At 42.4% G+C, this 17,254-nt stretch overlaps 1 protein-coding gene across 1 annotated transcript; it reads left to right on the top strand.

Moving 5' to 3' along the window:
* Positions 1-7,890: 7,890 nt before the first annotated feature.
* On the top strand, positions 7,891-16,944 carry LOC127538230 (galectin-1-like). Its single transcript, XM_051961877.1, has 6 exons — positions 7,891-8,468; positions 10,326-10,405; positions 11,325-11,496; positions 15,593-15,672; positions 16,079-16,250; positions 16,712-16,944. Exons 1-6 carry the CDS (start codon positions 8,457-8,459, stop codon positions 16,919-16,921), a joined length of 726 nt encoding a protein of 241 aa, XP_051817837.1. The 5' UTR covers positions 7,891-8,456; the 3' UTR covers positions 16,922-16,944.
* The last annotated feature ends 310 nt before the right edge of the window (positions 16,945-17,254 follow it).

Consider the following 17,254-nt stretch of genomic DNA (forward strand, 5'->3'; position numbering starts at 1 on the left):
TGCTGTTAGAATGCTGAATTGACATCGTCAAGTGACTGACAAAGTCAGCCATGATCTCATTGGGTCATTACATAATTTTTGTATGGGATGTCCCTTTGTCCTTATCACCTGATTGATTTTGCCTTATTCCAGTTCAATGTGTGCACTATATTGATATCAGCTGGATAAGAATAATCTTATATCTTATATCTCAGACCCTATGTCATATCTTATGTTTTAAAACTCTTGTTAGCCTGGTGATATATACATATATGTAATTTTCTCATGTAGGAATATTAACAATTTAACTTAAGTCCCTTATGATTTTACTTTCCTACATATTTTTTTTAAGTTTGTGATTTTTTTTTTTTAATTAGAACTTTTTGACAGAACCCATGCCTGGGTAAATTTTTACATTATCCCTTGCACTCACTTCTGTTCCGACTTTTGCCCTCCCTCCACTCCCTCCCCCAGATGGTTCCTATATATTTTTTAATGTTTCTATTGAATTTGGAATTTGAAAGTCAAAATTTTTATTCAGTTCTGGGCTTTTCATCAAGAATCATTGAAAGTTCTTTATTTCATTGCATATCCATTTTTTCCCTTAAGGATTATATGCACGCTTTCTGTGTAGGTGATTCGTGACTGTAATGCTAGCTTTTTTTTTTTGTTCTGCAGAATATCATATACCAAGCCCTCTGATCCTTCAATGCAGAGGTAACAACCTGACTGTGGCCCCACTATACTTGAATTGTTTCTTTCTAGCTGGTTGCAATATTTAATACTTGGCCTGTGATCTCTCAAATTTCCCTATAGTATTCCTGGGAGTTTTCATTTTGAAATCTCAGGAGATGATTGGTGGATTCTTTCAATTTCTATTTTGTCTTCTGGTTCTAAAATATCATGGCAGTTTTTCTTAATAATTTCCTGAAAGATGATATTTAGGCTCTTTTTGATCATGATTTCAGGTAGTCCAATAATTTCTAAATTATCTTTCCTGGATCTTTTTTTCCAAGTCAGTTGTTTTTCCAATGAGATATTTCACATTGTCTTTTTTTTTTTTTAATTCCTCTGGTTTCGTTTTATTGTTTCTTGATTTGTCATAATATCATTGCCTTCTTTTTGGTCAATTCTAATTTTTAATGAGTAACTTTCTTCAGTGAGCTTTTATACCTCATTTTCCAGTTGACAATTTTACTTTTTAAGAAATCTTGTCTTCAATGAAATTTTGACTCTCCTTCCATTTGACCAATCTCATTGAATTTTTGTACTTCCTTTACCAATTTTCCTAGTCTGTTTTTTAAGATGCTATTTTCTTTAGTATTTTTTGTATATTTCCCTTATCAAGCAGTTGGACTTATTTTTCATAATTTTATCTCATCACTCTCATTTCTCTTCCCAGCTTTTCCTCTAACTCTATGGCTTGATTTTCAAAATTCTTCTTGAGCTCTTCCATGACTTGGGACCAATTCATATTTTTCTTGGAGGCTCTATATGAGTTTTGACTTTGTTATTCTTCAAAACTTGTGTTTTGATGTTTCCATAGTAACTTTCTATGATAAGAATTTTTTTCTCTCGTTTACTCATTTTCCTAGTCTATGACAAATGATTTTAACTCTTAGTTGAAATAGACTCTGCTCTCAGGGTAGAGGGAGAACTGTCCTAAGCTTTAGGGATTTTGTGTAGCTGTTTTCAGAAAGGACCTGAAAGTTTTTAGTTCTATGTGATATTATCTAAGGAGAGATGTTCATTACTGTATTAACCTGTGCTCTGGTTTGTGACCCAAGCATTTTTTTTGGTCCCAGAACTATGAGGAATGGCTCTGCTCTGCTATGACTGGAAGCTCTGGTGTGCTAATGCTTTTCATCTCTTTGGGAGTGCCATCAAGGAATGCAATCTGTATCTAGTTAAAGGTCCTGCCTTGAATCTAGAAAAGAAACCCCTGTAATCTCCTTCTGTCCAGTTGTTAGCCCCACTCCCATTGTCTGTGGACTGAGAGCTCTGAAAGCAGCCTCTGCTGATTTAGTGGCTCCCAAGGCCTGCCCCTGGTTTGTTAAGGCTACATACAGGCTGGTACGGCCTGTGCTGGATTGCAATAGACTTTTCCTGCCATCCTGCTAAGTTTTCTTTGGCTAGAAAATTGTTTCATTCTGACTTTTTTTGTGGATTCTGCTTCTCTAGGATTCCTTTAGGGTCATTATTTTAAAATATTAGGAGGGGTTTCAGGGAAAGCTCAGGTGAGTCCTTTCCCCATTATTTAAGTGGGCATGCTATTCAAGCTTCCTTTATGTGGTTGTTGTGGGGATTAAAATAATATTGGTATATAACTCTGTAAAGTTTGCTAAGTACTTTCCAAAGATGATCTCCTTTGGCCTTCACAATTCTAGGCCATTGTCAAACACATTATATAAATGCCTCAGGAAACTGAGGCAGGCAGAACTTAAAAATCTTGTCCAAGGTCAGAAAGCTAGGAAAGCATCTTTAGACTTCTCCTAATTCCAAATACATGGTAATGTGCACTGTGGCACCCCCTAGTGGCTGTGATTTAATGGAATAAGCTTGTACTTTTGCTTTCTTGTCATAAGGGGAAGGACCTGACATGATGTAAAGGGAGGGAGTGGCAGCGACTCTAATGAGGTACAGAGAGGATCACTGTCTTGTTTCTTCCTTTCTTGAGGAGGACCTGAAGGTCAGGAGCTACAGCTGCAAGTCTACTTCCATTCTCTGACCCGTGGCTCTGATCTGTAAATTGAGATTCTAAGAGAATTAAAAACAGGGCAATATAGTGAATAAAGATCCACTCCCTGAATGTCAAGAAAACCTAACTTCAAATCTGACCTCCTAAGTCCCCTAACTTCTCAGTGATTGAGGTAACTCTTTAAGATAGGAGTTCACAGATCTCCCTAGGGTTCATGGTTAGATTCAAAGAGATATATAAATTTGGAGAGGAAAAATAGAAATGACATTAAATGTACTATTTTCTTCTACTTGAAAAAGAACCACCTTTTTTAAAAAAAGAGCTTCAATAGAGTGCTTAGGGATCTCCCACACAAACCAGTTCAAAAGCCTCTACTCTAATACTAGGTAGATTTAATATGGGGGTGGGTAGAAATCCTCTATGTATATACTACCATTACAGATTGTCCCTGTCCCTATCCCCTGACAGAATACTCAAATCTCCACTTGAAAGGGACCTCATACATTTATTTAAATAAAATCTTCATCTGAAACTTTCTCCCAAAGTGGTCATCTAGGCTGCCTTTGAAGTTCTCCAAGAATGGGAAATTCGCTTCCTAAGGGATCAGTTGGTTCCAATTTTGGACGGCTCCCACCATTGAATTGAATGGACAGTTCCCTCTGCACCTTTCCCAAATTCCTGCTAGTTCTGCCTCTGGAGGTGAGCAGGATCAGGCTAAATCTTCTCTGTGTTTGCAGGTGAGACTCAGGTGCCCAAGCCCAACATACCCATCTATTCCTTCTCCTATGACCTATTTCAAGAATAAGAAGTACACTCCATAAATTTGGGAGAGGTTAGAGAAACACAAAGCAAAAAAAGAAATAGAAAAAGAAAGGAAAAAAAAAAACCCTGATCAGCAGGCAGAGGGCGCTCCCAGTAGCACACAGGTCAAAATAGACAACTCTCCCACGTGTCACAGCAATCTCTTTATCAAGAGCCAACTTTCCATTATATTATCACTTGCTATAAATAACATAATGGGAAAGTGGGGATCTTCTCCCTCTACTAGCAGATTCGCAATGGAGACAACATCCATTCTGCCAGTCAATAAGACTCCAGGAGATTCTGTCCCACATAGGATCATAGAATTTAGATCTGGCTGGGACCTGAGAAGCCACAAGATTATAAAATTGAGATGAGATGAGAAAGGACCTTCCAAGTCAAGTTGGTTCACCTCCATCATCTCCTGTTTGTGGGTATCTTCAGCCTTATTGAATCCTGTGGAGGCCCCCATGCCCTTACTTAGAAGGAGAGAAAGATTCCCAAGGCTGAGCCTATGATTTTTTGATCTGTGCTCTTTGCCCAGTTAGTATCACAAGGCGAAGGGAGACAGAAAGCCCTGCCATTTCAGCTCAAGGTGATGGAGGCAGCTATATGGTATACTGCATAGAGCCCCAGCCCTGAAGTCAGGAGCCCTGAAGTCATTTCAAGTTCAGCCTCAGACACTTAACTCTTCCTAGCTGTGTGACCCTGGGCAAGTCACTTAATCTTAATCACCTCAGCAAAAAACAACATCAATAAAAGCAACTGAGTGACAGGGAAGTAGTGAACCTACTGGTGCTGCCAGAGAATGAGATAGGTTTTTCGTGTAGCCCTATGACACATCCTCCCCTTAGACATCCACAGAAACTTTCCATGACAATGAGATCCAATGAAAGAAGAGATAAAAGGTCAGAAGTTAGGACATCACTTTCTCAGAAACTTTAGCCTGCCCCCTGCAGCCTCCTGATACAGATAAGGCAGAACAACAAAGCCTCCTGGGATATAGTGGAAGGAGCACTGGACTTTGGATCAGAGCCATTGTTCAGCTCCTCACTGCCCAAGGGACTACATGGCCTCAGTTTCCTCATTTGTTAAGAAATCAAATGGTTGCTTAGTCCTTCCACTCTATGCCATCCTCTGATTAGGATTTTCCCCTTCAAATGGACTCTTTGGAGGCCAGGAAGGAGGCCTTCAGACCAGAACATAACCTTCCTCTAGCTGGCCCTAGTCCCTTTCCAAGAAGATCAGATTCCTGTTCATTCTAAAAGAAAATTTTCATTGTCTCCCCAAGTCTATCATTTGCCCCAAATCCATCCTCCAGAGAACAGTTGGGGGTTTGGTTGTAGGGAGAAAGGCTAGAAAAGAACAGTTGTGGAAAGGATGTGACCAAATGGCTGTATCTGCATGTTTTTGCTGACCTCCCAAGAAAGACTTTGGAAATTCGGCCACTTCCACTCTTGAGATACACCTCCTTCTTTTGTGCTCCAGATTGGGAGAAAGTGTCAGAAGGTTGGGCTGGAGATATGTGGTGATGGGCTCTCTGAGGAAACCCCAAAACCTGCCAGCTATTTAAAAGGTCTGACACCTCCCTGAGTTACCATCTCGGGGTTGGAGTTACACATTATTCTTCGGGGTCCCAGAGCAGCCAGGAGAATCATAGGAGCATTTCTCATCCTCTGTCATGGCCCAAATGAATGTGCCAAGAGGTCCTTGTCCTGGAAATAGGTTGAGCATCCATAAATGGGGCATCCTCTGGGGCTGAGGCTTGGAAAGGATCCCGTAGACTGGAGAAGATGTGTTCCAAAGGAGAGGGGGATGCTCTAAATCTCCCTACCCCATTCCTACAGTCTGTGCCATCTTTCTCCTCTCCTTCTCTAATCTCAACCATGACCTCCCCAGCCCTTCAAGGGCTGTCCCTTCCATGTCCTCCCCTTTGCAAGTTATCTTTGACAAACTGGTAAGTCTAGAAAAAGGACCGCTGTCACCAGAGCTGTGGAAAGGATTAAGGTTAGGGTGTCTCCTGGTTGTGAGGAGTTCCATTTGTGTGGGACTGGGGAAGTAAGATGTGGAGAAATCCTTTCCTTGTATTGAGAAGGGAAAGAGACAAAGTGGAATGGAAGGAGAATGGGGGCAGAAGTGAATCTTCTGTCAGAGGATAAGACTTTTGGGAATGAATGAGGGGCTTACACAGTCAACTCCACTCCAGTCTTATGGTACAGAAAGAGATCAGGCTGAAAAGGATCCAGTAGAAAATGAGGAGAGTTGAAACAGAAGCAGTGGGACAGGGGACAAGGGATGGCTGACAAGCTGGACCACCTCTCCCTGCTGCTTTTAGACCCTTACTTAAGGACCTAAGTTATGCTGACCTGGAAACTGACCAGATCCAAAGATTGATGTAAAGAGTTTTCTCACAATTAAATCCCTCATGCAATCTATATCTCTTATCTGAAAAGTGGTCCTGCACTGATCAATCAGATTTTCCTACATTCTTTTAAAGGAATAAAAATACTTGTGCAGGGGATGGGGTGGGAATAGCTGTCTTTCTGAATTCAGGAAATTGCATCTTTCTCCCTCTCAAATTAGAAAGTTTCTAATCTTTCCTCCAATTAGAACTCAGATTGCCTAAGTTTATATTGTTTCCTTTTAACTATTTGACTTCATTTGATAAACTGTTTTTCACATATAAGGATTTCTCTTTGCCTGTACTTGGGGTGCAGCCCACGATGAGGAAGGGGCTTGATAAGACTGGTTTGTTGAAGCATTGCCAGGCATGCTTTAATGTATTGTTAAGCTTGGAAAACTGAGCATTTATGTCCTCAGTCATTTACTCAATCACTCATAACAATCAGGAAGGAATTTGATATTTTATAGAGAGGGGAACTGATATTCATAGTGGGGTATAAATGGGTCATGAGTCACACAACTGGTAGTCCAGGGGGAAGGTGAGTGCCAGGACTGAGGGGAAGATGAAGAGGTTGGAATCAGGCTGTGGATATGAGGTACCTGAGGTTAATGAGATTAGGGAGAGAGGAACTGTGTTTATTCTGCCCTATTCACTGATAAGCGCTCTCTCTACCTGGTCATCATGGTTTTCATTTCTCTAAACTTTCCAAGGTTTGTGGAATGATTCTCTTACCCTTCAGAAAAAATGGTAGGAGAAGGAAGAGTCCGGATTGTTGGGTACCTGAGCCTTGCCTGCAACTACAGAGGAACTGTCCAACAGGAGAGGATTTAGTCTAGTCCTGTTCAGTTCCAGATGAGGATTTGAGGATGAAAATGACTTGCAGCTGTTGATCCTGGTCTTCAGATCCCCCTCAAGAGAGGGACAAAAAGCAAGGGGGAAAGAGGAGGGAGGATGGGGAAAGCCAGACCTCTAGGCATTTGATTTTGAGTTTTATTTTGTGTTTTAATTTACCTAGTTCTGATAGAACAAGGTTGAGATCCCCCATAGTTTTGTTGTCTAATTCTTCTTGCAGCTCTCAACTTCTCCTCTAGGAATTTGGATGCTATACCATTTTGGGCATATATGTTTTGGATTGATTTATTTCATTAACTATGAGCAAGATGTAGTTTCCTTCCTTATCTCTTTTAATTAGGTCTATTTTTTTCTTTTGCTTGATATGAGATCAGGATCACTATCCCTGATTTTTTTTTTTTTTTACTTCAGCTAAAGCATAATAGATTCTGTTCCAGCCTTTTATCTTTACTCTGAATGCATCACTCTGCTTTAAATGTGTTTCTTGTAAATAACTTACTGCAGGATTCTGGCTTTTAATCCAGTCTGCTATCTACTTCCATTTTATGGGAGAGTTCATCCCATTCACATTCACAGTTAAAATTACTATTTCTTGCCATCTTGTTTTCCCCAAGTTATATTTTTCTCTTTTCTTTTCTCTTTCCCTCTCCCCAGATTTTCCTTCTACCACCTCCCTCAAACAGTCCTCCCCTTTTACAGCCCTTTTCCCTTTCTAATGCCTTTCCCCTTCTATTTCTCTTCTCCATTCCATTAGCTTCCCCCTTTCTTTTCCCCTTTCCCCTTCTATTTCCATATAGGGTGAGACAAGTTTTTCTGTGAAGCTAAATATATCTGATATTCCCTCTTTGAGCCAAATCTGATGAGAGTAAGATTCACAAGATGCTCATTCCCCCTTCCTTCTTTCCCTCAATTGTAATAAGTCTTTTTTGCCTTTTCATGAGATGTAATTCCCCCCCCCCCCATTTTAACTTTATTTTTTTCTTCTTCCAATAGAATCCCTTTTCTTCCTCTATTTCTTGTTTCTGGCCCCCTTCTGCACAAGTCAAGCGAACCTAGAGCCACAGTTTCCATTAAAACAAACAAACAAACAACAACAACAACAAAAAAAAAAAAAAAAAAAAAAAGTTGATTGCTTAGGTGTCTCCGTGCTATGCCATGCTCTGATTAGGATTTCCCCTTCATATGGACTCTTTGTAGTCCAGGGGAGTGATTCTCACCCATATCACGAGATTGCCTTCCCTCCAGGATGAGTCCTAGCCTTTTCCTGCCAATGTCAGATTCTAGTTCCTTCTAATAGTAGGTTTACATTGCCTTCCCCCATCTCTCTACCAACCCTCTACGTTCCAACTGCATCCTCTAAAGAAGAGATTTAGTGGTCTGTCGGGGTTGAAGGGAAAAGGAGAGAAGAACATAGCTTGATTTGAAGGAGATGCGATCAGAGTAATCTCCTCCTTCATTGGTTGATCCTCCTAAAAAGACTTCTCAAAAGTTCCGTCGGCCCCGCCCCTCAGATACGTCCCCTCCTTTTTGTACTGGGTTGGGCGAAAAGTGCAACAGTGGAGGGCTGGGGAGTTGCTCGGTACTCGGCGGAATCCCGGAGCCACACCATCTATTCGAAGGGTCCGATACCTCCGTGAGTTACCTTCTCAGGCTTGGAGTTGAACGTTATCCTACCGAGACCCAGCGCAGCCAGGAGAATCGCAGGAGCATTTCCCATCTTCCATGATGCCCCAAGTGAGTGCGCTAAGGTCCAGGCTGCGGGTGTCCTTGCCCACGGTATAGACTTAGGGGCCAGGCGTGAGGAATGCTCAGATATTGAGGCTTGGAAAGAATCCCGGATAATGGCGAGAGGTCTGCTCTGGAGCTGGAGGGGATGTTCTTCATTTCCTTTCTTTTAGAGCTAGGGCATCTATCTCTTCTCCTTCTCTGTTGCCTCACCCTGTTCTTCCCAGCCCTTGCAAAATCTACCCCTCCTGTTACCACCTCCACTTCCATCTTGAAACTGTCCACTATCCGTGGCTACTGGTCCAAGGTCTTGACAAGAAGGTAAGTCCGGAGAGATCCTGGGGAGAGGGGAGTTGGGGGAAGTTGAACTTGGCATGGGTGAGAGTTAGGGTGTCCCTTGACAATAAGGAGTTACCTCTTCATGGCGGAGGGGAGGTAGAGAATGGGGAATTTCCCTTTCTTGAGTTGAAAAGGAGGGGGAAATTTCGAGGTCTGCAGAGATGAGTCTTTTCCCTTAGGATCCGACTTTCTGAAATGAGTGATTGTCTTACAGAGCTAATTCCATTCCAGCCTGATGATACAGAAAAAGTCCAGGCTGAACAGAATTCATTGGAAAACGAGGAAGCTGAAGAAGGCAAAAAGGGTGGGGAGGAATTCTTCAGGTCGCTCCAAATTCTAGCCTCGCCTCTTTAAAAATAAGACTAATTATTACATCACAAATACACTTCTTGCCTCTTCTCTAGGAAACCAGTTCATAAAACCATCCAGTTCTTCTCACTCAGTCCCTTTTACTTTTCTATTGATTTAGAACAGAAAGGGACTTCACATCTGGGCTTTCTGAGTTTTCTTACCCATCTCCCAAAAGGATGGGGCAAGAGAAGTTAATTTCCTTCACCTTAATGTTTCTGCCAAAATCACCCTTGATTTTCCATTATTTCTGAACTCCAGTTCTTCCTTGCCAACTCCAGTTCTCCAGTGTATAACTAGTTGTTGCCCTTGAGACCAAGACTTGGATCTGGAGAATAGGGGAAGCTCTTCCTGAAAATTTTCCTGGGGAGCAGTTCCTTCCCTGCTTATTGGGATGAAGAGGGAGGCTGGACAATGGCTGGGCTTATGGGGAAGGCAAGGGAAGGTCAGCCTAGCTGCCAGGGAGTTTCCCCATTGAGCTATAGTCTATTTTACCCTTGGGTAGAATGATGATCTGTCTTTCCTCCTTCATCCTCACTATATATCCACTATATATATATATCAAGATATATATATCCACACTCAAGGATATATATGATGCTAGCCAGAGATGGTACCGGGATAGCCAGTGAGACAAAGCTGGCAAAATGTGTATTCCAGTTATGATTCTGTTGCTCCCTTGTATGTTCTGGGAGTGATTACTTCTTGCTTCTTTGAGCCTCAGTTTCCTAATGTATGAAATGAGGAATGGACTGAATCAATCACCTAGGTTATGTCCTCATTTCACAAAGGGAGAAAATGAGATTTAGATATATGAAGAGGCTTCCTCAAGGCCATAGAGCTGGGACTGACTCTCATTTTAGCACTAACAGTTTTTTTTTTTGGGGGGGGGGGTGTAACTAGATGGTGCAGTAGATAATGCTCATGCTCAAAAGTCAGGAGGCCCTGAGTTCAAATTCATCCTCACACACTTAAAACTTCCTAAGCTGCATGAGCCTGAGTAAGTCACTTAACACCACTTGCCTGCAAAAACAAACAAGAAACAAAAAACTTGCTAACTAGTCTGGGGAGAGTCTGCTTTCCTAGAACCTTCCTGCTGGGTGGTCCCTCCTTACCTGGCAGCTCTGAATCCCCTCAGTTCTCAGCCAGACCTAACTTTGTTGTATTTGGTCTCTTCAGAACATAAATGTTATGAATATGAACTTCCAACATGGAATGGGTGTAAAAATAACGGGAGATATACTACCTGATCCCCAGCGGTAAGTGAAAGATGGGACGGATGAGACAAAATTTAATAATGGGTGAGAGGTGAATTCTTTCACACCTGCTTGCACTTGACCATTAATTAGTCCCACCTGGTTTTCCCTTTGCTTTAGATGGCAGAGCTATGACTCAGCACCAGGAAAAACTTGTCAACAGGAGCTTCTCAGTGGCTGGAATGGACAGTTTAGATAGGGAGAGAGCTACCTGTCTCTAGCCAGAGTACTGTGTGGGATGTGCAAGACCTCTATCCCAAATGACTACTCAGAGATCACTCAAAGTAGAAAGCAGAAAGATTGTTTATTAAATTGTCATGAGAATGAGCAATCCCACCATGAGATAAGCTCATGCTAGGAGGGCTAAAGAATTAGTAAAGATACACAGCTTTTATAGATTTTGTTACAAGAGATTACATCATAAGTAAGAGAGCATTGAGGGGGGGGCGCATCTCTGGAGAGATTGGAATGGAAGATTTCTGGCTTAGGCCTTCAGGCTTTATGTAATCGAACCGATTGACAGTGGTCAAGCTAATAGACTAAATATTGATAAATGTCAAACACTGATAAATGTCATCGACTTAGGTTAAGTAAATATAGGCCTGCACATATTGTATTTATGCAAGTCATAGGGAAACACGGAAATAATAAAATTAAAATACAGAAAAAGAATTCACACATTCCTGTAAGTTCTTCACCTTATTCTCCATTCCATACAGTATCATGTACCATAATCATTTATTAGTCAGAATGGGGTGGGGAGGGGGGAGAAGGGATACAGAAGAAGAGCATCTTTGGTGCTTCAGGTCAGAATAAGATGAGAGTCCCTTCAGGGTTTTTCTAGCTCAGGAATATTCTGGGTGGGGATTTCCAAGGCTTAGAGGGCCCATGTCGACAATAGTGATGTGTTCTCCATTCTCAGATTTCGAATTAACCTGGGCCCGGATGAAGATGACATCGGCCTACACTTCAACCCACGTTTCAATTATCTTAATGACAAAAATATCATCATCTTAAATACGAGGAAGAATGGGAAATGGGGAGAAGAACAGAGGGATTCTAGGTTCCCCTACATTCCAGGGACAACGGTAGAGGTAAGAATGTTTAGGAATGACCCAAAAGATATTCTAAACTATTCCTTGCATTTGATGGAAGAGACCTGGAAGGTAAACTCTGATGGGGGAAAGATGGAGTGCTGGAGGAGAAAGGGGTCAGTGGGTTTGCAAAGGTCAGTGGCAAGAATTCCAGCATCCCTTGAACTGAGGAGAGTTTGGGGAGAATGGAAGGCAGTTGTGAAGGGCAGTGGTGTCAATGGAATGAGAGAAGACTCTGGGGCATATCAGGAACATAACAGAACCAGAGAATTGGAGCTGGAGAGGAAACTGAGGGTCAGAATGGAGTCCAGTGATCTGACCAAGGTCACACAGTGTGCTGTAGTAAGTGTCTTGAGGTGGAATTTGACTCCAAACCTTCCTGCCTCCAAGCCCAGGGTTCTGTGATCATCTTCTGCCCTCCCTCCATTCAGGTCTTTATAATTTTTGGAGAAAAGGAGTTTAAAGTGAAGCTTCCTGATGGCTCTGAGATTGTTTTCCCCAATCGCCTTGAGTTAGAAAACATAAACTTCATGTCAATTTCTGATGATTTCGATGTCAAAAAGATTGACTTTGATTTGAGCCCTCCAATCAATGCAGCTTCAGAAGTGTCCTCTGAACCCCTGATGCTCTCTTATTACTAATAAAAATGCACCTCTGTTTTCTTTCTTTTTTTTTCTTTGCACCTCTGTTTTTAATGAGAGGAATCTCATTGGCAGTGGAAGGGTCTGTGGGTGTCTAAGGAGAAGCTGTGTCACAGACTTCCTGGGCCCATCCTTGAACCTAGTGGAAAAAGCACTATACATGGGGTCAGAGGCTCCTGATTCAGTTTTGCTTAGTTTCCATAAGAAACCAGAAGGTTGCTTAGGGCTCTCTATTCTCTGCCATCCTCTGATTAGTTTTTCTCCTTCAAATGGACTCTTTGGAGACCAGGGGAGTGATTCTCACTCAGATCAAATGGCGGCCAGAGTATGGTCCCTTACCCCTTCCTGGCAATGTCAGTTTCTTGTTCAATCTAAAAGTAAATTTCCTTTGCCTTCCCTCCCCAAAAGAAGAGATTTAGGGTCCTGTCGGGGTTGAGGGGAAAAGGTTAGAGGACACAGCTTAATATGGAGAAGGTGTGACCAAAGAATTATCTCCACTTTCATTGGCTGACCCTCCTAAAAAGACTTCAAAAGTTCCGTCGGCCCCGCCCCTCAGGTACGTCCCTCCCTTTTTGTACTGGGTTGGGCGAAAAGTGCAACAGTGGAAGTGCTCAGTACTCGGCGGAAGCCCGGAGCCACACCATCTATTCCAAGGGTCCGATACCTCCGTGAGTTACCCTCTCAGGCTTGGAGTTGAACGTTATCCTACCGAGACCCAGCGCAGCCAGGAGAATCGCAGGAGCATTTCCATCTTCCATGATGCCCCAAGTGAGTGCGCTAAGGTCCAGGCTGCGGGTGTCCTTGCCCACGGTATAGACTTAGGGGCCAGGCGTGAGGAATGCTCAGATATTGAGGCTTGGAAAGAATCCCGGATAATGGCGAGAGGTCTGCTCTGGAGCTGGAGGGGATGTTCTTCATTTCCTTTCTTTTAGAGCTAGGGCATCTATCTCTTCTCCTTCTCTGTTGCCTCACCCTGTTCTTCCCAGCCCTTGCAAAATCTACCCCTCCTGTTACCACCTCCACCTCCATCTTGAAACTGTCCACTATCCGTGGCTACTGGTCCAAGGTCTTGACAAGAAGGTAAGTCCGGAGAGATCCTGGGGAGAGGGGAGTTGGGAGAAGTTGAACTTGGTATGGGTGAGAGTTAGAGTGTCCCTTGACAATAAGGAGTTACCTCTTCATGGCGGAGGGGAGGTAGAGTATGGGGAATTTCCCTTTCTTGAGTTGAAAAGGAGAGGGAAATTTCTTTCTTTTTTTTAAATATTTTATTTTATTTTATTTAATAATAACTTTATATTGACAGAATCCATGCCAGGGTAATTTTTTTAAATAACTTTATCCCTTGCACTCGTTTCTGTTCCGATTTTTCCCCTCCCTCTCTCCACCCCCTCCCCTAGATGGCAAGCAGTCCTATATATGTTGGATATGTTGCAGTATATCCTAGATACAATATATGTTTGCAGAACCGAACAGTTCTCTTGTTGCACAGGGAGAATTGGATTCAGAAGGTATAAATAACTTGGGAAGAAAAACAAAAATGCAAATAGTTTACATTCATTTCCCAGTGTTCTTTCTTTGGGTGTAGCTGCTTCTGTCCATCTTTGATCTGAATTAACTCTCTTTATTGAAGAGATCCACTTCCATCAGAATATATCCTCAAACAGTATCGTTGTTGAGGTATATAATGATCTCCTGGTTCTGCTCGTTTCACTTAGCATCAGTTCATGTAAGTCTCGCCAGTCCTCTCTGTATTCATCCTGCTGGTCATTTCTTACAGAGCAATAATATTCCATAACATTCATATACCACAATTTACCCAGCCATTCTCCAATTGATGGGCATCCATTCAATTTCCAGTTTCTAGCCACTATAAACAGGGCTGCCGCAAGCATTTTGGCACATACAGGTCCCTTTCCCTTCTTTAGTATCTCTTTGGGGTATAAGCCCAGTAGTAGCACTACTGGATCAAAGGGTATGCACAATTTGATAACTTTTTGGGCATAATTCCAGATTGCTCTCCAGAATGGTTGGATTCGTTCACAACTCCACCAACAATGCATCAGTGTCCCAGTTTTCCCGCATCCCAGGAGGGGAAAATTTCGAGGTCTGCAGAGATGAGTTTTTTCCCTTAGGATCTAACTTTATGAAATGAGTGATTGTCTTACAGCGCTAACTCCATTCCAGCCTAATGATACAGAAAAAGTCCAGGCTGAACAGAATTCACTGAAAAACGAGGGAGCTGAAGAAGGCAAAAAGGGTGGGAACGAATTCCTCAGGTCACTCCAAATTCTAACCCCGCCTCTTTAAAAATAAGACTTATTACATCACAAATACACTTATTGCCTCTTCTCTAGGAAACCATAAGATTATCCACCTTTTCCCACACAGCTCCTATTTCTTTTCTATTGATTTAGAATAGGAAGAAACGCACATCTGGACTTCATGAGTTTCCTTACCCATCTCCCAAAAGGATGGGGAGCAGAAGCTAAGTTCCTTCACTTTAATGTTTCTGGCAAAAATCACCCTTGATTGCTCATTCTTTCTGCTCTCCCTCCTTGCTTGCTAATTCCCATTATCCTGGGCCAAACTGGTTCTTGCTCTTGGGACCAAGACTTGGATTTGGAGAATGGGGAAAGCTCTTCTTGAAAATTTTTCTGGGGAGCATTTCCTTCCCTGCTTATTGGGATGAGGGTAGCCCTAGAAAAATGAGGAGGGGGACTAGACAATGGCTGGGCCTATGGAGAAGGGAAGGGAAGGTCAACCTAGCTGCCAGGGAGTTTCCCCATTGAGCTATAGTCTTTCTTACCCCACAGTCTGTCTTTCCTCCTTCATCCTCACCCAAGTGCTAGGATATATATGATGCCAGCCAGAGATGGTACCGGGGCAGCTAGTAAGACAGAGCATGGACCTGGAATCTAGACAAAATGTGTATTCTAGTTACATGCATTCCAGTTCTTCTTCTGTTACTCACTTGTGGGCCGTAGGAGAAGTTATTTCTTGCTTCTTTGAGCCTCAGTTTCCTACTGTATGAAATGAGGAATGGACTGGATCAATCAACTAGGTTATGTCCTCATTTAACAAAGGGAGAAAATGAGGTTTAGAGATATGAAGAGGGTCACAGAGTTTTGACTAATTCTCACTTCAGCACTAACTAGTCTGGAGAGGTAGCAATGGTCCAATGGATAATGCCCACGTCCAAAAGTCAGGAGGACCTGAGTTCAAATTTAGCCTAGATACTTAAAACTTCCTAAGGGTATAAGCCTGGGCAAGTCACTTAACGTCAATAGCCTGCAAAAACAAACCAAAAAAACAAACAAACAAAAAACTTGGTAACTACTCTGGGGAAAAATCTGCTTTTCTAGAACCTTCCTGGGGGGTGACTCCTCCCCATCTACAACCTCTGGATCCTCTCTGCCCTCAGCCAGATGTAACTTTGTTGTATTTGGTCTCTTCAGAACCTTATTGTTAAGAATATGAAGCTCCGACCTGGAATGGGTGTAAAAATAACGGGAGACATACTACCTAATGCCCAGCGGTAAGTGAAAGATGGGAAGGATGAGACAAAATTTAATGATGGGTGAGAGGTGACTTCTTTCACACCTGCTTGCACTTGACCATTAATTAGTCCCACCAAGCTGGTTTTCCCTTAGCATTAGATGGCAGAGCTAGGACTCAGCACCAGGAAAAACTTGCCAATGAGCTTCCCAGTAGCTGGAATGGACAGTTTAGATAGGGAGAGAACTACCTGTCTCTAGCCAGAGTACCATGTACCATAATCACTTAGGATAGGGGGAGGAGGAGGAGGGATACAGCAGAAGAGCATCAGTCAGGATAAGATGAGAGTCCCTTTGGGGTTCTTCTAGCTCAGGAATATTTTAGGTGGGGATTTCCAAGGTTTAGAAGGCCCATGCTAATGATAACTTTGTGTTCCCCTTTCCCAGATTTGAAATTAACTTGGGCCAGGATGAAGATAACATCGGCCTACACTTCAACCCATGTTTCACCGATCTTACTGACAACAAAGTCATCATCTTAAATACGAAGCAGGCTGGCAAATGGGAAGAACAACAAAGGGAGTTTAAGTTCCTTTACAAAGCAGGGAAAACAGTAGAGGTAAGCCCTTAGATTTAGAGCATGGAATGTCAGAAGGACCCAAGACTGTTTAGGAATGACCCAAGAGATGTTCTCAAACATTTGACGGAAGAGACTTGGAAGCAATCTCTGATAGGGGAAAGGTGAAGTGCTGGAGGAGAAAAGGGGTCAGTGAGTCTGCAAAGGTCAGTGGCAAGAATCCCAGCATCCCTTGAACTGAGGAGAGTTTGGGGAGAATGGAAGGCAGTTATGAAGGGCAGTGGTGTCAATAGAATGAGAGAAGACTCTGGGGTATACCAGGAACATAACAGAACCAGAGAATTGGAGCTGGAGAGGAAACTGAGGGTCAGAATGGAGTCCAGTGATCTGACCAAGGTCACACAGTGTGCTGTAGTGAGTGTCTTGAGGTAGAATTTGACTCCAAACCTTCTTGCCTGCAAGCCTAGGGTTCTGTGATCATCTTCTGCCCTCCCTCCATTCAGGTCTTTATAATTTTTGGAGAAAAGGAGTTTAAAGTGAAGCTTCCTGATGGCTCTGAGATTGTTTTCCCCAATCGCCTTGAGTTAGAAAACATAAACTTCATGTCAGTTTCTGATGATTTCAGTGTCAAAAAGATTGACTTTGATTTGAGCCCTCCAATTAATCCAGATTCAGAAAAACCTTCTGAACCCTTGATGCTTCCTTATTACTAATAAAAATGCCACACATGATAATAGCTAACTTTGTAGTACTCTGGTCTGGGGGATACAGGGCTGAGTTTGGAATTGAGAGGATGGCTGAGTGAGCCTGGACAAGTCATTCATCTCAATGACTCTTTGGTGATTTTCTTGAATGGGGCTTCCCCACTTGGGATCCCTGGGTAATCTTCAGATGGAAAAAATGCTATTTTTACTGTCACTAACTTCCAGTTTGGCTAATATTTTACTCTGTATATTTTATACATTGAAAGCATTATTCTACTATATATCATGTTACTTGCCTTTTAAACGGATAGGGGAAGCATCACAGGGAGGGAGACAATTTGG

The sequence above is a fragment of the Antechinus flavipes genome, chromosome 5 (assembly GCF_016432865.1).
Source record: "Antechinus flavipes isolate AdamAnt ecotype Samford, QLD, Australia chromosome 5, AdamAnt_v2, whole genome shotgun sequence".
Lineage (NCBI taxonomy): Eukaryota > Metazoa > Chordata > Mammalia > Dasyuromorphia > Dasyuridae > Antechinus > Antechinus flavipes.